Raw genomic sequence first — 20,507 nt, 5'->3', positions numbered from 1 at the left:
AGAAAGCACTCAACTCAAATGTGTTATATAAAAAAATCTTATTTAGATGTCTTAAAAAATACAAGGCACATTTTATAAAATCAAATAGCTATCCATCAACACTTTGTTGTATATCCCCATATGAGATCATGTACTGGCAAATGTTAAGTAACAGTGGATAATCTCAATTTTTTTATCCCAGCGCTAGCTGATAAGATCAGCTTGTTAACTTGAACAGGATAACATTATAGGTTTTTGCTATGTTAGTATTTACAGCACAGTAACTTGGAAAACATTACATATATTATGTCAAAGAGAATAAGCAGTCTAATCCAAGATGGCGAAATGGATTCTCCTCTATGTCTCTCTACAGCTTCAAATGATGTTCAGTGAAAGCAGGTAGACAGAGCAAGGTCCTATACACACAATCTGTTCAGATGCTTAATACATTACAGTTGCAGTTAAAAAAAACAGATTTTTATGGTAATTAAAAATGCTAACAATACTGCATAAGATTCCAGAGACATTTTTCTTTTTAGCAACTTTTATATTCAACAAGAATGTCTTCAGCCTCACTTTTAGGTCAGCAGCATTTTTGCACAGCATCTGAAATGTCTTCTTTTTTTCCCCCCAGTTTCTCAGGAATATTTATTTGCTTATCATTTCTACACAGAGCAAATGTCAGTTCCAAATTCCAGAGTTCAATGTAATTAAAATGCAGAGGTGTTTCTTCAGAATCTCTTGTACAAAATAAGTCTATTGTCACTCACATCCTTTCATCAGTAATAACAAAAGTTCATTTTTCTAAGATTTAACTCAGTAGGTTGATTTATTGGTCCTACTTGAGTTTGAAGAATAAGAACTCGATTTCTTGGGGTACCTGCTTGATGAGAGAGACACTTGCATCCTCTGTGTAGTTCGCACACTTTGGCAAAGAAGAGCATATTTAAGGTTGTCTCTGAAGTCTTTTGAAATATAATAATAGATGAATGGATCAATACAACTATTCAAAATGGAAAGACACAGTGCAGTTATGTACCACACATACAGATGGCTCTGGCTGTAGGCTTTGAGGAGTGAATAGTGCACAATAATCAGCACATTGCTAGGTGTAAAACAGATGAGATACATGGACAGGACAACAATAATGAGTTTGACTGCTCTTTTTCGTTTCTTCCCAGTGCTTACATCTATGATGGAAGCACTCAGGGTCTTAATCATTAGAATGTATGCAACAGCAGTGATGATAGCTGGGATTAAGAAGAGTCCAATTGCAAGTGAGAGGAAATAACTGAACATATCATGAGCTGAAACATTTTCAGGTAACACATCATGGCAGGTTGTGATGTTAAGATTTGAAATATATGCTGTCTGATTAACAAGATACAATGGTATGGTGCCCAACACAATCAGTATCCAGATAGCAATGGAGATGCCCAAAGCAATTTCTGATTTTTTTTTTGAATGCACTATGGGGTTCACTACTACCCAATACCGTTGTACACTGAGACATGTCATGAAGAGGATGGAACAATACATGTTTCCATAGAAAAACGCAACAAATACTTTGCAGAGACCTTCACCAAATAGCCAGTTATTGCCATTTAGATGGTATGAAATCTTCAGTGGGAACCAGACAACAAAAAGAAGGTCTGCCAGTGCCAAGTTAACCATATAAATCACAGCTGGATGTTTCTTCTTTGTTCGGAAAAAGAAGACCCAGAGGGCCATGGCATTGCTTGGCAAACCAATTATAAAGACAAAGATATAAACAATGGGAATAAAAACTGTAGTCAGCTTTCCTGTGAGGACTTCTGCTACAAATTCATCCACCTCGTATAACTCTTCAGAATTATTTGCATTTTGAGCCTTATAGCCAATGAAACTTCTTCCTTTTGGTTTGCTGGAGCCATCATTCTCTAAAAAAAAAAAAAAAAAAAAAAAAAAAAGTTGTTTATGTTGTTGAAGTACAGACTTTTTGCCCTTTTAAAAAATAAACTAGATACAGCAATTTCCTCTGAACATTTACAGAGAGCCTGATCAACCAGAAGATTAAGACTGATGTTCAAACACTTGATTTATCTTTCCTTTCTTTTAAATTTATTATCCAAAAGACAGCCTTTATCCCTTCAAGAATTCAAGGATTCTACCAGAAACAAAAACACTTCTCCATGTCACCAGAGATATTAAAAATGCCTTGTTAAAAGTGCATCTTAAAAATGGGCTGTTGGGTGCTCCTACCACCTGAACAGTTACAGTAGAAACTGCTTCAACTACACCCCAGGGCACCATTTTCACACAGCAGTGCCAGATCTGAGTGCTGGGTCACAGAGAACTTCACAGCAGGCTAATTTAATTGCAGTAGAAGCTTTGCCAGTTTAGATGGCCCAAAAATCAGGTATGTAGTAAAAAGAGAACATACAAGTAAAAAGAGAACATTCAGTAAAGCCAAAACTGAAAGTGAGATGCCATGTCTAAAGCCATGCACAAATAATCTCCAGGGCATGCCACATGTTACGGTGTATCTGAACAGAAATTTGAACAGACTAACTCTGTGCATGAAGTGGCAATACAGTCCTCATCTGAGACATCCTTCAGGAGAGTTGCTCTCTGTGGTTTCTACTCGAAGTATCAGGTGGTAGAGCCGACAGCTAAGGCTGCTCCATACTACAAGCCTTGCTCTGCCTCTTCAAATACTGTGGGAGCTTACAAACCATATGGGTGAGGCAGGTGCTCCTAACTCGAGTCCTGTAGGACAGACTTTGAACAGCCCAGTTCATGATCCCTGCACTCACAACACAGTCCTCCTCTGCTAACAGGCTAAATTGCACAAGCAATGTCCTGGAATGCACACCATTCCGAAAAGTCAGACATTCACCTACAGACATCCAGCTAAACTGTATGGACATGGTGGCTGCCTGGTTTAGGGAGGATAGTTTCTAAGCTTAATATCAATATTTGTGGATTTATGTAGCCAAAGCCTCCCAATTGTAACATAAAAAGAGTCTTTTTGAGTACCTGAACAGTGAGCAGCCATGAACAATGCTGAAGCATGGCCCATCCCTTTATTAAAATATAATTAATACAGTTCCAAATGAAAAAATGCTTCCACCTTAAATTTTAAAGAATTCTTACACAAGAAATATGTAAATACACAAGTGTGCTTTTCTCAGTACAGATTCCTCAAAGCAGCCCAGTTTAGATAGCTGCTCTTTTCAACTTATAACTGCAAAAGTCTGATGTACAGCATTAGATTTCTGTCTAGAATCTGCAACTTTCTGAAAATGCATACAAAAATATTGACAGTCTTCAGAGTTTTGAATTAAGTTAACTTAGATTCACTTGAGCACTTAAAAATCTCCAGGTCCAGGCAGCCTTCACTGGGAAACCAAGGTGCAAGAAAACTGCTGATTTCTTAGGCTCACAGCTTAGCTGAGAAAGATCATGGAGATGCTTGGAAGCAGATCCTATAGACTATTGACAGCAGTGATCAGGATACAGTAATAAAATGCACCATATGTTAAGCATCTGTCCATCAGAAAGTGGTCGATATTATCAAATAGTAGTCATGCTATTTTCATTCCATTCCTAAGACTCAAATTATTGTGGAGAACTAGAAGAATAAATACTACCACTTTGTTATTACTAAAGGTTTGTGATCAGATATAAAACAATGATTTGCAATTGAAGTTCAGAGGTTAGGTAGAAAAAAAAAGCCTCATCAAAAAGTCCTAAAATGTTAGTATGAGACTACAGTAAGAGGTACACTGAAGTGCATGCACAGATACCTGAACCACAGACAGGACTTTGTATTGCTAGAGTGTCAGAACAGGGACAAAGGTTTGTTTTATTCTACTTTGTAAGACACAGTGATTTCACAGACCAAGTCTTGTTCTTATGCTGACTTTAATTCGAGCCTCAAAATATACTGGGCAGCTTTTTTCAGTCCAACTAGAAACCTATACATATAAGGAGATAGCGTCCTGTTTCCCTGCAGTTAACACTCCCTCACGGAGCAACCGATCCTTTGTTAGGAATGTGCATTTCTACATCCTTTCCTTACTCATTCACCACTTGCCGTTTTCCATAACAATCGGGCTCTTTTCCAAGACCAGTTTCACCCTGCTTGACTCACATACAGAGAATGCTGTTGACTTGCTAATCTGCCCACGGGAAAAGTTTATTCTCTCCTCCCACAAAAGACTGTTTCAATACCCTTGCCATTTGTCCAGAAGATATAACCCACTACATACCAAACACAGGATTATGCCTACCCTGCAGACACAAAAGTGACAGCAGCACGGATTATGCCAAAATTAACTAGTTTACTCATGGCAGTAATACTCCCAACAGGACTAAATTTAAGATTATCCTGGTTTTTTGATCTGTAACCTCCCTTGTCCCCGAGAATTCCAAACTCCTCACTCCGTCCAGGCCAGACAATTAGGCTATTAAATGGCAGCTTAATTTCAGGAACTCTGGTCTGAAGAACATAATTTGCAGCTACCTAGCATCGATCCCTTGAGAAAATATGACGTATGTTTGGCTTCAACACGTATACAACGTATATCCTATACTTAGCTTCAATATTTACACAATCTTTACGCGTATGATTTTATTAGGTAAATAAGCCTAGTAAATGAAATATGCAAGGACACAGTGAAAAGGTATGCACAGATATGGCAATGAGGTTTATTATAAAATGTGGTGAAAAATTAACTTCATGCAGTGAAGTATTAATATGAATGACTGTTTAGGTTTTTTTCCTCAAACTGCACTTATATTCAACAAGCAATAGCACAGACTAAAAATGTAAAAAGAATCCTAGCTTTTTAGATTAGGGAAAAAAAAATCAAGAACATGGTCTTTAAATTTTTTTTTTTCATGCTTATCGCAAGGGGAGGCAGGAAGGAGACTACAAGAAAGTTGGAGAGGGGCGTTTTACAAGGCTACTTAAAGACCAGATGGAATGGTTTTAAATGGAAATAGAGTAGATTTAGACTAGCCAGTAGGAAGAAACTCTTTATGTGAAGGCGGTGAGGCGCTGGAACTGGCTGCCCAGAGAAGCCGCGGATGCCCCGTCCGTGGCAGCGTCCAAGGCCAGGCTACACAAGGCTCTAAGTAACCTGGTCCTCCCTGCCCGTGTCAGGGGGAGAGGGGTGGAATCAGACACGAGCTTTGCGGTCCCTTCCAAGCCAGCCCGCTCCACGATTCTGTTCCAGGCGGGTGAAGCCAAGCCCCACGCGTCCCACGAGCCCTGAGGGGGCTGCTCGCCGTGAAGAGCTTTCCCTCGCGGCCGCGGAGCCCTGCCCACGGTGCCGGCAGCCGCACTGCCACCCGCACGAGTTTTTCGGCTCCGCGGAACCCCGCCCCGACCACTCCGTGCTCCCCGAACCCCAGCCGGGCCGGACACCTGCCCCGCCGGCCCCGCTGCTCCGCTCACCTCCAGCAGCGGCGGCAGCTCCCAGCAGCGCACACCACAGCAGCAGGCACAACCCACGGCGCGCAACCATCTCACCGCGCCCGGCCGCCGCCGCTCCGGCCGCGCTCACCACCAGTTTCACCTGATACCTGAGCGGGGCGGGGCGCGGGGCGCAGCCGGGCCCAGGGCCAGCCCCGGGGGCGGGCCCAGGCCGGGCCCTGCCCTCAGGGCGGCGGGCGCGGTGCCCGAAATGGTGGGAGCCGCTCGCTGCGGGCTCCGCTCCCCCGGCGCAAGATGGCGGGCCGGCCGCAGCCCGCCGGCTGTCGGCCGCCCTCGGGCCGCGCCTGGCAGCCGCGCGGCCGCTGCGGGCGGAGCGGCTCCGCCGGTGCCGGCCCTCGCCCTGCTCACGGGCACCGCGCTGCTCGCGGCCCTGACCGCCCGGTGCGGTTGTCCTGGGGCACACCGGCGGGACCCCGCAGCGTTTAGTGCGAGCACAACACAGCCGTGTTGTGCTTTCCTGGTGTTTACCCTTCCGTGTTACATAGCATTACAGAATCACAGAATCGTGCAGTCTTAGGTCAGGTTGGAAGAGGTCACAGAAAGTCATCTGATCTAGCCTCCCTGCCCAGGTAGGGGCCTCTGGAGTGCATTACTCAGGATTTTGTCCCGTCCAGTCAGCTTTTGAATACTTCTGGAGAAGTATTCACACCTTTTCTGGTCAGTCTGTTCAGTGCTCTGTCACCCTCACAGTAGAGAAGTTCTGTGCATCAGTTTCTGCCTGTTACCCTATTGCTTGGCACAACTGTGAAAAGCCCGGTCCATCTTCCTGGCAGCCTCCCTTCAGATCACTAAAGACATTGATGAAGTCCAGTCTGTCATGGGCACTGTGGGTATCAGACACTCTCAGCCTTGTGGTGTCAGCAGACTCTCTGAAGAGGCCCTTCATCAAAGTCATGGATGAGCACATTAAACAGTACTGGGCCCATATGCATCATATATGGGTTACATGTGTCATATGACAGATGGGCAGAAAAATGTGTAATGACTGTTTAACCTACATGCATTTGTGGTACTCTGCTGGCATGACCCACTAAGAAAGTTTAAGTAAGACGTTTTCACTTGGCAGCTTTGCTTAAGCTTAGAATACACCAACTTCCCTTTGGTTTTGCAAAAAGGGATTTCAGGAACAAAATTAAGCACAAAGTAATGTCATCAGTATTTTCTGTTTATCTGCACAGATACAAATTTTGAATGTTTTCATTGTCATCAGATAAAGCACACAGCTTACCGAATTCCAGAATTAAAACCATGTGTTCAACCCTGGTTCACAGCTGCAGACAGAAATTATCTCTCTACCTTATTCTGCAAAATGCTCTGTGTTCAAGCAATAATAAAATTGCCTTCTTTTCCCTTTTTTTGAATGAGCATTATATTTATATGAATATACTCTGTTTTACGTGGTTCTGAAAGAGAATAAATTTTTTTGGTTTTGTCTTTCTGTGATGCTCACGAGATACAGTTGTCTGTGAGTACAGAGAGATGAAGGTAAATGGCACTGGGAAGTTTTGGGTGTCAGAATTGAGATTAAGGGTCTCTTGTTTTTGAGTCTTTGTAATAAGTTACTGCATGCTTAAAGCACAGTTCCTGTTTGTCATCCACACAATTTACAGATTTCTCATCTAAGTCCCAGCCTTCTAGCTAAACACTGGGAAAGTCATAGCCCATCCCTCCAGTGTCCCTCCCTTTCTCACTTTCAGTACTATTTTGTTTACCATTATAAACCACTTCATAGACATTTAATCCTGCTTTTAATCACCTTGTACCATGAGCTGTAGTCTTCTCATTTGGATCTATATTTAGCCTCCCTTTACTAGTCTCCAGAGTTTTTCCTCTCAGATCTCCATTACTAAGGAGTGGTCAGTCTTTCATCCTGTTCTGATGTAGCCAGTGCTCTCCTGCCAGTTCCCTGTTACAGTTTTCATTCTTAGTTCTCTCTTGATTTATTCCATCCAGTCCATTGTTTTGTCCCCTTTACATTCAAAGCAGAAAGCTCCTTCTCACTTTTGCTTGGATCCAGCAATAGTGGAAGGAAATAAGCACACATGGGAAAAGTATTTATTGCTGTTGCTAAGTAAAATCTGGTCCTGGCTGTCCCATGACAGACCAGAGCTACAACTGGAGAAGCTCTGTGGCTATGTGTAGAAGCACGTGTCACTGCAAGTGCATCTTCTGGAAATGCAGCTCTGGACTTTGCTCCAGGTGAGTGTAAGGAAATTATACCAGCATAGGTTTGTAATGCATCTACTTTATTGTAGAGGTTCAGAAACATGTAATTGATGGGAAGATAATTTCCTTTGAAATTTTATATAATTTAATATAAAATCATTAGATTCTCAAACAATTAAAAATGGAGCTTATAAGAGGGAATGCCAGATGACTTTAATATCAGAGAATTCTATCAACCTGTCTTATAAGAGAGACCTTATTGCAGCCTTATATAGAGTGGGCTTTTGGGAAAGGTGGGGAGAAACATTTTACCTGTAGTGATAGAACAAGGGCTAACATATTTAGCAAAAAATAAAGTAGATTTAGGTAAGGAGAGAGTTTCCTTACTGCAAGAGTGGTGGAACAGCAGAATAGGCTGCCAAGAGACATTGTGGACAGGACATTTCTGGAAGAGTTCAAGGCCAGGTTGAATGGGGCTTTGAGCAATCTGGTCTTATAAAAGGTGTCCCTGCCCATGGAATGGCATTGTACTAGATGGTCATTAAAGATTTCTTCCAACACCAATTACTCTATGAGTCTCTAGCAAATTAATGGTTTTTGGCACTTGTAAGCAGCTCCTGGTGCTTTGACCATGCAGTGCCAACCAGGCTTTTGTTCTGATTTTGTTCTGCTCAATTGAAAAATTAGAATTCCCAGTTTACACTTTTGAAGGCATAATATTTGTTACAAAGATTCTCCACATATAGTCTATAAATTAGTTCTTTCTCCTAACTTAAATAATATTTAATAGAAACTAGAAATTGTCTTACTCCTGCTCAAATTACTTGGACTTCTCAACAGAGCATGTCAAAACATGCCTTTATTGAAGACAGCTGATTTGTCAAACCTATTTGCAGTCCTAGCAATGTCTATTTTTCTTTCCAAACTATTTGATAGTTTGGAAAGAAAATTAATAATTTATAATAAACACAAAGCAACTATCTTCTTGTTCACACTTGTTTATCATTGGATAATAATTGACCTAAATACAACTGCCACAGGAAAAGTAACTATGTGATTGTAGAGGCTTATGAAATCTTCATTCTCTGTTATAAATTGGTTTCTCAATTTTCTTGGTTTTCTATGTACTTTTCTTTTTCTGTTACATATATATATATCTGTGTGTGTCTGTGTACACATATATATATAATACATATACATGTATATATAAATATAAAAAATACATATACTCCTATGTTATATTGTAATGAGTTGGGGGAAATAATCTTTAATACAGTGGCTTGAAGGGAGCTTTGACCTTGCACATCATTGCTTATCAAAGCATACCCAAAGCTGACAAAAGATAAGTGAACAGCAGCTCATAATTCTCTGCTCTGTCAATGTTTGTTTGGAGATGTTGTCATAAGAGTCTTGTGCACCCTGGGACAAAGGCCATTACTGGAAATATACCCTCCCTTCCACTTTGAGTAGCTGGTGAGTATGTTTTTAACACAGTCTAGCACAGGGGCTCCAAAGGGGACCTTCTCTGATATACTCCTTGGGCCTTGAAAATTTTAACATCATGGCAATGTCATGTAACCATGAAGATACGTTACTGTCAAAGATAATTATTACCCCTTTAGTAATTGAGCAATGAACGTGGTTTCATTGCAAGGCACTTGTCAGTACTCATGAAGTGTGTACTAGAATAAACATGTGGGAGCATTTTTATTATGTAGAGTTTGTGTGTGTACTTTTTTGCTCCATGGGAATTTCTGAATTCAGATGGCAAATATGCTTTTAGTGTGTGGCTTATTTTAATTATATGGCATGTCTGTTGCGGGAGAAGGTAAGGGATAGTTGCTTGTATCTGACACAAATATATGGATTTTTTTTTCTTTTTTTAAGGGGAAAAAAGGACTTGGTTTAGGAAGGGAAAAGGAATAAAAATACCCTAACTTTAAATATCAATACGTCTTGTAGGGTTGGCACAACACTTAAAATATCCTTCAAGGAATCTGGCCAGTGCAAGTATTCTCAGAGGGAGGGTAAAGTTTGGGTCAAATGAAACAATGTGAAGAATTTAATTTTAAAAACTAATGTGATTTTGATTCAAAAGAGCTGATGTATTACCTCTCAGTGCTTTAGCCTGCCCTCAGGCTAGCCACCTGTCTTCTTGGAAACTTAGATGAGTACCTGGGTACTAAGTTACAGTAAGACTCTGCTTTAGTAATGGAAGACCAGGACTGTGGATATAATAAGCATTTTTGATGACTCATTTCAACATCAAGTAGTTTTTTACAGTTCCTCCTTCTGTATCTCATTCTTAAAACCCTCTGTGCCATTTTAAGTGGTCTCTCTTGATTATTTTCCTGAGCCTTTGAACAGGTCTCTATTTCCTGCTTGGTTGGCCTTGCTGGCAGACCTGTTAGGTACTACATGAGGGTTGTCACTAATGCCCTTGCTCTATGTGTGTCCAGCAAGGAGCCTAGGGAACAAGAAATTATGGGCAGCAGCTGTATATTTTCCATTTCTCTGTGAGCAAGAGTCCATTTTATTTCATTCTGTGTTTAAGAAGTCTGTTCCATTCCCTCACTTACCCCATCTACCCCAAGATTCTTGCAGATTTTTTGAAATTCTGACCATGTAAAAAATATATAAGCACAATATAAGTCTATTGTGCTGATATGTTATTATGTTGTTACTATGTGAGGTGCCAGTGTAGTTGGCTTAGTAATTTATGGCATTTTTGGGGTTACTGTGTTGGCAGAACATCTAGGTAGTATTGGCTATTTTAGGTGATCTCTTAATGGTTACTGGGTATCATCCTGATTTGCCTTTCCTGACCTTCTGCCAGCAGCATCCTGTGTTTGTTTCTGTCTTTGGCTTTTAATTCTGTGTGTATTTTCACTTTCTTCAAAAGCAAGATCCAGGGTTGGGGCTGGAGGTATAACAAAGAAATGTGGTTAAAGTTGTAGATTAAAATGTTAGGTATTCTCAGTGCCTGAGGGGTAGAAACATAGATGGCCCAAACCAGGCTTCATGCTGACAGAGAAGTAAAGAGGTGGCTCCTGTTCACCATAACTTGCAGTGATAGAAGACTTGTGTGTTGAATTTAGTGAAACAGTTTGGTCTCAGCAGAATGTAAAGCAGGGCTTCTGTACTGCTGTTGACAGTTGTTTAGCATGAGGTACATCTATCTTCAAGTGTCCTTGCAGCTACATGAAAAAAGCATGTTAAGGTATTAAAATCAAGCAATTGAAAGTTAGGAGATGCTCTCATTTGGCATTCTGTTCAATTTTAATTCATCATTATTGTGCATATGATTTTTGAAAGGGATTTAGTTATGACCTCATACTCAGTCTTTCTATGGTTCACTTCATGGAATGTGCTCATGAAACCACAGATCTTGTACTTGCACCTCTACTTATATGTATATATACACTTGAAACACCACTATTTAGCTAGTTCTGATCCTGCTGCTATTGAAAACTGGGCAAGAACTCTCTCTGTATAGATAGAATACAGAGAAAAGGATGTGCAGATTGCTCAAAACTCAGCAGTACAGCCACTAGTTTAGGCTGAGTTTGTAAAATTGTCTTGAAGGGAATTGAAATTTATTTTCAGTATGGGTTTATTACAATTCTTGTCTTGTTTGTACCTCTATGCTGGAAGGAATACAGGGTGGAGTGTATAAAATAACAATGCCTCTTCAGGTAATATGAATCATTACATAGTGAATCACAAACATACTGTGTTCCCACAATGTTGTGCATCAAAGAAGTTGTTGTATGTAACATATTTCTATGTAGTTTGTTTGCTGTTCCATTGAGCACCAATGTATTATTTGTTGGATATTCTTTACTCCATCAAAATCTTCCCTAAAGAAAACCTAAAGTCCAGAGATGTTGTAAATAACTGGAAAACCTGAAGAACGTTTGTGTTCTAAACACTTTGTTTAGTCTAAAGAAGATTTGGAGAGACTTGATGACATACCTAAAATATGTCCAGGGCTGCAGTATATTTTCAATGTTCACTGAGTCGACTAAAGTTTTGGCAGAGCTAGATATTAGGAAAAATGTTTTAACAATCAGCACCAGTTTTCCTGAGTGCACATTTTCTAGAGAATCTGTAGGACATCCATCATTGGCACTTTTAAAGTTTAGACAAACAAGAATGATGTAGGTATGTCTAGTTCATCTTGACAGGAGAATTAGGTGATGCCTTGAGCACAGAAGTAATGCCTCCAGCACAATCATTAGTGACTCTACAGCAATGTTTCTAGCTGAATCAAATCCCAGTCCTTTATTGTACTGACCTCAGTGGTCTTACTTTTTGTTTAGAATCTGAATACAGTAAGATTTGGTGTCATGTTCTACCTTGTGATTCACCCTTGGTGGTTTCACAGACATGCACTTCTGTTAAAAAAAAAAAAAATGCTTTCAAGATCCTGTCTAATCTGATAATCTGATTCTGGCTAGGAACATTTCAGATCATTACTGAGCAATTGTGAGTCAGGCAACAAGGCGGAATCTATCTTTACCATTTGGGAGAGAAACTTGTTCAGCCCCCCTGTATTCTTGCTTCCCCACCACACAGATGACATCAGTTTTCCTAATCAAAGTAAAGACTAGGAGCCCAGAGGGAGAAGCACCAGGTGGAGCACCGAGGAAAACCACCACCAACTAGATTTCAGAGTAGCAGTAGACCTCTGAGGAGCCCCATGGGATTTGTACCTACTTTGAAGAGCTAGACCACAGGTGTGGGTAAAATGCCAATCGCAAACCACAATGTTTGGTGAATGCTGGGAATAATTGCCTTTTGAGTCTGAGATAAAGAGCATGAAGAGAGTGACATTGAACCTGGTGACCTTCAAAGAGCGGTACCTCATGCATCTACTTCCACCAGCCATTTAATATTTCTCATTTTACTGGAAGTATATTTTTGAGTGTTGTTCTGCTGCCCCTCTTACTACTCCTCACATCACAGTTCTCAGTATTTTTGACTCCTTCTGACTCATCTGTAGGGGATGCCTGTGGAAAAGAAATTCACAAATCAAGGGAAAAAGTGGTGATTTATGAGTAATGACTTGGTGATGCTTTTTTGTCTTTCCCTCTCAAGACCCCTTTATCTGCTTGCCAGAACTAAAACATACTGTGCAGCATTTAAATAAATCTCCAGCAAATCCACAGAGAAGAAAAATGTATGTGGAGAAGCAGGGATAGGCTGAGAAGTTTTGTGAAAGGAAGAACAGTCTTCCTCAGAAGAGTCTCATGAAACCTACACAAAGTTAAAATGGTAAACTTGCTTTAATCTAAGCCATAGTCAATAAAAGGCAGGTGGTGCTTTACTGCTGAAGTGAACAGCAAATACAATGTGAGCTGTGATTTGGTCAGTGCTTTCTGCACGTGTCAGTTTCAGATGATGTTGGTTTCAATTGCCTCAGTTTTGTTGACAATATGTAATTATCACAGTGTAGATAAGTCATGAGACAGCTGTGGGGATTGATGAACTCTGAGAATTGTTGATGATTCCTTGAACTTAGAGTTTGCCCAAGCAGTAATGCTGTTCTCAGTTGTGAATGAATGCCAAGAGTCAGCATCCATTTAATGGCAAAAATGAAATCCTTTGCACACTGATTAAGCACTTGCTAATGCTGGGATCTGTCTAGTCTTTTTAGATTCCAAATGGTACTTTCAAAGAGCAAAATAGAAATTAATTCTGAGAGCTTCATGGGAAGATCTCTGTGACAAGATCCTAGTTCAGTTGGACAGATTAACATGTGACATTCATTCATGATGGGGCTAACTGATGTAAAAATTAACATTGTAAAATAAAGGAGGGCTTTAGGACAAAATTCCTAAATCTGAAAACTCTCCTACTCTAAACAGTTTTTCTCTATGTAGTTGCTAGGTCAACTTTCCATTTTTAGGACCCGTCTCTTACTCATCCTTGAAATTTGATACTTGTAATAAATTAAAAGTCGTAACTTTTAGGAAAATATGATTTATTCAATCACAATATCATGTTCTAAAATGGAATGAGTCTAAGGTTTGTACTGTATCTGGTTATTTCCCCATTTTTATTCTGCAGCCTTTGGAAGTTTAGGATAGCTGCTAGTTTGAATTGCCCTTTAAGTTGCATGTATGAAATACAACATTTTGGCCACATCTCCTAATCATTTGTGAAAATTGTAACAGAATCATGCATTTATTAACCTCTGATCATGAAGATGACCTGCTTATTTAGTTGGTATGTCAGCATATCCATATTATGTACATTCATTTCTAATTTATCAGTGATCTAAATAAGATATGAACAATTGTAATATTTCTAGTCATCACAATAGTGAAATATTGCAACTGGCATCTGGTAGAGGATGGGGGAAAAGAAAAATACTTGAAAAGCCATAGGTTTTTTTTTTTTTCACAATGCAAATTGACTTGTACTATCTATCCCATATCATCCCTTTGGGTTGGCCCATAGGCCAGAGTAACTACCTAAGAATCATGGCATACTTATCCATAGAGAAGCAGAATTGTAACAGCATTAGTTCTCCAGTCTGGTTGATGCCTGTGTTGATGTAAAAGAGACAGTGTTTCAGATATGTGGTTTAAAAGTCCAAGGGCAATGAGTGGTCAGGCAGTTCACATGACAACAGTCCTGGTTTATGATATTTAAAGGATGCATGATGTTAGAGTTCAAAAAAGGCAAGTAGAAGAAATTATTGTTCTGGCATTGTGTGTTTTGGCAGGGACTATTGTAGTTTTATACCAATAGATTAATATCAAGGAAGTTAAGCAATACATATAGCAATGACTCTTGCAAGCTATGTTGAACAGGATTAAAGTTAACTTCTACAGCTTGGCATAACATACAGAATGGTCACATTAACAATTTAGGCATTGACAAGAGTCCAACAGTATTTATGGCACGATAGAAAGTACTGAATCACTTTTGTATAAGACCTGACTAGGCACCTGGCAACACTTCAGTCTATTCCACACAACTAGGGGCTGGAGTCAACCACTCAAACACTCTGAACCATGCTCAAATATAAAAATCATGGCACAAAGGATGTCCAGCATGTAGGAGACTTGTGAAGGTTCTTTTCAAATGATGCTGGGCATGCAAGAGGTTTCCATAAATTCTCATGAAGGTGATGCAACTCTTGTGGATTACTGAAGAGACAAACCATAACTAACTGGTGAATTTCCCTGAGCAGATTGTAGTATTTGTGTGAGAGAGTAATTGGGGAAATACCATTAGTATTTGTCCTCTTTTTATTTTCTGTGCATCTGCTTATGGTGACTTTTGTGGCTGGTATCCAGGACAGTGAGTCTTCCTTTGAATAGTGTGGTCATTTGCCATAGTTCCCAGGCTCTTCTGAGGTGTAGGTTGAACTTTAATATGGCCATGTGTCATTATGGATGTCATTCAGATTACACTTGGATGTCCTCCATCGCTTCTCTGTGTTTCCTTCTGTGTGCCAGCAAAGCCACAATTTGCTGATGAAGAGGACTCCTGGAGGCATTCTGTGCTCTCCAGGAAGAACAGCTGTGTTATGCATTGGCAGGATCTGCAGGTTTGGCTGGGCAAGCACTCACAACAGTGGACTGCAGTAAAGATCACCATCTGAGAGAGATGCTGGCACTTCATAACTTTGCAGAATTCCCTGCATAAAAAGTTGTCTGTGGAAGGATAGCAGGTCTCTGTACATGCTGCCTTGTGATATACCTTCCCTGCAAACAGATATTGCTAGTTGTGGCTTTGGGATGGGCAAATTACAAAGGCTGAAGGAGAAATCTCTGTTTGAACCCATGCACCTCCCAGTTCTCCAACATGGAAAAGATGTGTCTGTTTGCTTTGAGTATACATGGTCTTTTAATAGTTTTGATGTCATCCCTCTCTAACTCCAGTAAATGCTATTTCACTAAAATTCAAGTGGTTCACAGATAACTTTTTTGGGAATTTTTACTATCATTGTCATTAAAACATATGTCATTAAACATATCATTAAAGTGAAAGGGGGCTGTTTTTGTCCTACTTAGGGATTGTGTAATAAAAAATGCAGTGATTTGAACTATTTCTAATTATTTTATCAGTGAGATTGTGGTCTATTTAAAAGCAGAGCCCAGTGTCCACAGAGAAATTAGTTTAATGGAAAAAGTGTGTCAGTTGACCATGATGCCTGAAAATTATTTGGAAATTCCCAGTACTAAGAAGTATGTGAGGAGGAGATGCAACACAGCTGTGGTGAGTCACAGGCTTTCCACACAGGCATCCTGTCTGTTCACACAGTGTTTATTCAGTGTGGCAGGATACACACTTGTCCCCTCCCAGTGTCTCAACCCACCTCCCACTGTCTGCACAATCAGGAAAAACCACATTATCATATTCAATACCATCGATTGGCCCAAAATTGAAGCTTGCCACAGTATTAAAAAAAGCTAGTGTTATGACCAGAAGTAATTCTATTGTGAATGGTATAACTTCTTTTTAAGATTAATAAACAACAAAAAAATTATTATCATTCCTACTTAGAATTTTTTTTTCTTCTACTCAGCTGAAATTTTTCTAACTTTTAAACTGCGGATACATAACATGTATATGTCCTAGATGAAATATGTTCTAGATGGTGATAATGAAATTGCTTAGTCAATTAATATTTAGAAGCAAAGGGCTGTTAGGATTTGCAGGTTATTTGCTGCATGTGCAGAGCAGTCACTTTAACCACTGAAGAGGAAGACTATCAGAGAATTGGGAAGGACAGAAAACTTCCATCTGCCTTGCTGCAGGAGGATCATGTTGGAATGCCATACATCTGGATGCTACATTGTCCCTGGTTCTGCATTGACGTCCTTTGGGGTGGCAGGGAGAAGTGAACGCACACCAGCAGCCCTACCCTGATCACCTGAGCACAGCACAGCAGTACTGGAGCCAGCCACAAATGTGGGGCTATTGCTGCAAGGTGCAAAATCAGGAAACATTTTCATTTTCTCCTCTTTCTGTCTAAAACTGTTACATGTTTTTGCGGGATGCACAGGGATGAAGCAGAACTTGGATTGCTAATCAGTCCCCAGTACAAGGAGCAAGAAGTTAATTCCTTTAGGAAGGATGAAATAGTTTCTTCTAGCAGTTGCATTTATTTCAGTTGCACTGGATTGAACCAGTCCCCGGCAATTTTCACTACTTTGGTTGCTAGGTGACTATGTGAAATGAGATGCTTCACCCCAAGATGCAGGCATAAAGAGCATTCAGTGAGAGCCTGTCTTCATCAGCTTCTTGTGAGAGATAATCTTGGTTTTTTGATGGCCTGATCCATTTCTCAGGTAGTGGTATACTTGGCGCAAGCTAGGGTCTGTTACAGAGACTTCACATCCCTGCTTCTGCCAAGGTTCTAGTTCAGTTCCAGTTCAGTATCCACTGCAAGTCTGGGCTTCGCTGCAACTGGGCAGGCACAGTTGCTTCCGAGACCCTCTTTCTCACAGAATCACAGAATGGGTCAGGTTGAAAGGGACCCCAGTGGGTCATGTTGTCCAACTTCCCTGCTCCAGCAAGGTCATCCCGGAGCACATGACACAGGATTGTGTTCAGATGGTTCTTGAATATCTCCAGTGAAATTCTCCGCAACCTCTCTGGGAAATCTGTTCCGGTGTCACCTGCACAGTAAAGAAGTTCTTCTTCATGTTCAGGTAGAACTTCCTGTGCATAAGTTTCTGCCCATGGCTTCTTGTCCTATTTCCTGGCACTATTTCTGCTGTGCTCAAGGCAACTAAGCTCACAATTCTGGCTCTCAATGAGTGAGGAGCTGTTTTTCCTTTTTTCTTACTCTCTCCCAGCCAAGTCTTGCTGCAGCAGGGTGAGGTCAGAGATCTCCTGCCAGTTTTCCTCACTGCTGGGGAAAAGTCCCTGATGAACTCATACCCACCTGCTTCCTTTGCTAAATCCAAGTTATGGTAATCATATATCCTCTGAACAGAGAGAGATAGCTTTCCCAGGATTTTCCTGAGAAGCTGTGAGAAGCTATAAGACAGCTCAGAGAAAAGAATGAGAAACAATTCTTATCTTCACTTGTTGCACTTAATGTTGTGCAGATGTGGAATATGTTATGGAGATTTGTTTACCAAAGGGTGATTTCTTAATTGGCCAAGGGTGATCGTGTTTGGATTTCAATTAACCAATCTGGTCTGTCTGTTTGGACTGTCTGGAAGGGTGAAGTGTGCTTCTTAATAGTACAGTACAGTACAATACAATAAAGCAATTGATCAGCCTTCTGCAATCATGATGTCTGTGCTAATTAATACCTGATGGGGACCCCTGCTATGATACCAAGTAAACCTTTTTTATACTATGTTTAATAATTTTACATTGAAACAATATGATCTTACTTCTGTATATTCTTTTAAGAGTCAAGAAATATAATTTTGCACAACAGTATAAAAGGCGAAAGGCGGGAGCAGCAGTACCTGGATTTTAGCTCCCTACAGCTACTCAGTATATTAGCTTGGTTGTTACAGCTACTCAATATATTAGCTAACGTCACTGGGTTGGATGGCAAATTAACTAGGAGTATTAACTAGGTTGTGGGAATTAAGAAAGTCTAAATGTTTCACAAATATTTGCTCAGTGAAAGGTATATTCCTAGGGTTGCAAAGGTTAATTCTGAATATTTAATTCAACATATCAATTGATGCTGGCAACTTAAACACTAGCCTTATTGCTGAGCATTTTCTGCAAAATGAAGACAAATACTCTTCTACCTACCTACCCATCTGTGGTCCCAGGGATTTGAAATAAAGAAAATGCTGGACTTCATTTTGCCCACTGTGTTTGGGCTTGTTGAGACATTAGCAGAAAAGCTGGTTGATCTGGTTTTTCTAGGATGGAGTCATAAGAGTATTACCTTTCCTGACCTGATGAAAGATAGGGAATTTTTATAGCATGCATATTGTGGTGTACACAAAAAAATAATTGAAATAAGATTAATTTACCTCTACTTATATAGAAAAAATATATTTAAATATATAATTAATATGTAATTAAATATTCAGTATGGTGATAGGAGAATACAATGAAGTATTGTATTAAGATATGAAGGATTTATGAAAAGTAATTAGGTGGTTTAGGTAAAAACCTGATCCAAAGAGATAAAATTCCTGGTATTTGGCTTCCGACTCCCTGCAAAAAAAGTAGCCTTGTTCCTGCCAGCCTCCTATGCTGGGCAGAGCAGCAGGAGGCTGCCCCAGTGTGTCGGACCTCTGGATGAACTACAGGCAAGGCTGTCCCTGCTGGAATAAACTAACTTCTTTTGGCCTTAATGGGAGTTACAGATACCCTCTTGTGGAAGATTTGTCTGAGTGGAGCTGGTGGAGAACAGGTCTGGCTGTTTCTATTCTATAAAAGCCTGGCACTAAAAGCAGACACAAAGACTGCAAAGACAAACCCCGGCAAAATAGCTGTATGTCCTTACTGCAGGCACGAGTTAGTTCTCTCCATGCCTAAGGGCTTAGGGGGAAACTGATGAAAGTCAAGGTGCAGTCTGCTCCATGCCTGAGACACATCCAGAAGATCCTAATTCTGCTTTACCACTGGATGTGGAAACAAAAGATTTTCCTCGCTCTCAACCTTCTTCTGCCCAAAAGAAAATCTACAGAGAAACAGAAGGAAGAGGAACACTTCCCTTTCTCACTCATTACCTTGAAGACTGAGATATGTAAAGGGGCTTTCAGCTCAGGTAGATTTTCATCCTAAGCAGTGCTCCTATTACCAAGTTAAAAAGTACTGCAGTGTTTGGACATTTTGCATTCTATTTATTAAGAGTGACCTGACAGGATGTGACCTAATACCACAAAATCTTCAAACATGTGGAATAAAAATATGAAGGGTCATTCTCTACATTGCTTTCCACATTCTCAATATCTGCAGCAATGAAGTGAACAATTTAAACATTCAGCAAAACTTTACAATATTATCAGGCTCATTCCTGACAGCAATGAATTCCCTTATTTCATTACTGACTATGTAACATAATGGCAAACATGATATCCCCAGACAGTACCAGTCTTTTTTAGAGTGCTTGTTCATGGAGCTGTAAAATAATGCTTGCCATTCATTTTAACTAGTATATATTTTAGACCTCTCTCTTTAGTTCCCAAAACACTTACCAGGCAATTGGAAAAAGACAGATATGTTGAAAACTAGACAGTGGTTAACAACATGTCTATGGTTGAGTTAAAAAGAAGCTGTTGACAGTCGTCCCCTTGTCCCCCCCCCCCCCCCACCAGTTGATACTATTTTGCAAATAATAAACGTAGTTTTTCTTTCATTTATTTTAGCCATTAGAATATATGCAAGTTGAATCTTTAAAGGTTTTTTAGTTCTTCTGGGAAACTCAGAACTTTTTTTAAAACTTTACAAAAATACAGTAATTATAATCCTCATAATAAAGCCTCTTGGATTGTAATTATCAGCTCTTCAGGGCAAGGATTGCATAGTGGCTTACTCAGTAGGTGCACTGTTTGCGCTTGCTTTTTCTAGGTGCTGTCAAAATACACATTCAACTCACTTTTAAGGGAAAACCCATCCTGAAGTGATGAAATGAGGAGGTAGCCTGGAGTGATGCCAGTGTCTGCTGATGCCAACACTGAGCTGTCGGCACAGAAGCTCACTGTGCATGGAGAGCAACAAGGATCTACATTGCTGCCTATGACTTATTCTTTTGTGTTTTCTGTTCCTCACCCATGTGTAAGTCTTACAGTGAAATGAGTCAGATAATACTATGCCATATCTGGCCTTCCACAGGATATAGGATATCCCTTCCCCACTGGACAGTGCCAAAAGAAAGGACTTGATGTCTCAGTTCATCTAATGACCCTGTGCCCAAGGATGCCATCTGCAT

The 20,507-nt window shown here is 40.2% G+C and overlaps 1 protein-coding gene across 1 annotated transcript; it reads right to left on the bottom strand.

Annotated features, from left to right (window-relative positions):
- Positions 1-19: 19 nt before the first annotated feature.
- Positions 20-5,602, bottom strand: F2RL1 (F2R like trypsin receptor 1). The gene is made up of 2 exons (XM_021531851.4): positions 5,423-5,602; positions 20-1,898 (listed from the first exon to the last, which is right to left on the bottom strand). The coding sequence occupies exons 1-2, from the start codon at positions 5,490-5,492 to the stop codon at positions 796-798; spliced, it is 1,173 nt and encodes a 390-aa protein (XP_021387526.3). The 5' UTR covers positions 5,493-5,602; the 3' UTR covers positions 20-795.
- Between the last annotated feature and the right edge of the window lie 14,905 nt (positions 5,603-20,507).

Source organism: Lonchura striata, chromosome Z (assembly GCF_050655825.1).
Source record: "Lonchura striata isolate lonStrDom1 chromosome Z, ASM5065582v1, whole genome shotgun sequence".
Classification (NCBI taxonomy): Eukaryota; Metazoa; Chordata; class Aves; order Passeriformes; family Estrildidae; genus Lonchura; species Lonchura striata.
The sequence above is the reverse complement of the archived record's forward strand: the minus strand, read 5'-3'. Positions and strand labels throughout refer to the sequence as shown.

Excerpts from the sequence above, each read along its gene's own strand:
- F2RL1 (XM_021531851.4), bottom strand. The coding sequence starts at position 5,492 with ATGGTTGCGCGCCGTGGGTTGTGCCTGCTGCTGTGGTGTGCGCTGCTG. Across the intron at positions 1,899-5,422 it reads AGCTGCCGCCGCTGCTGGAG|AGAATGATGGCTCCAGCAAA; the intron begins GTGAGCGGAGCA and ends TTTTTTTTTTAG.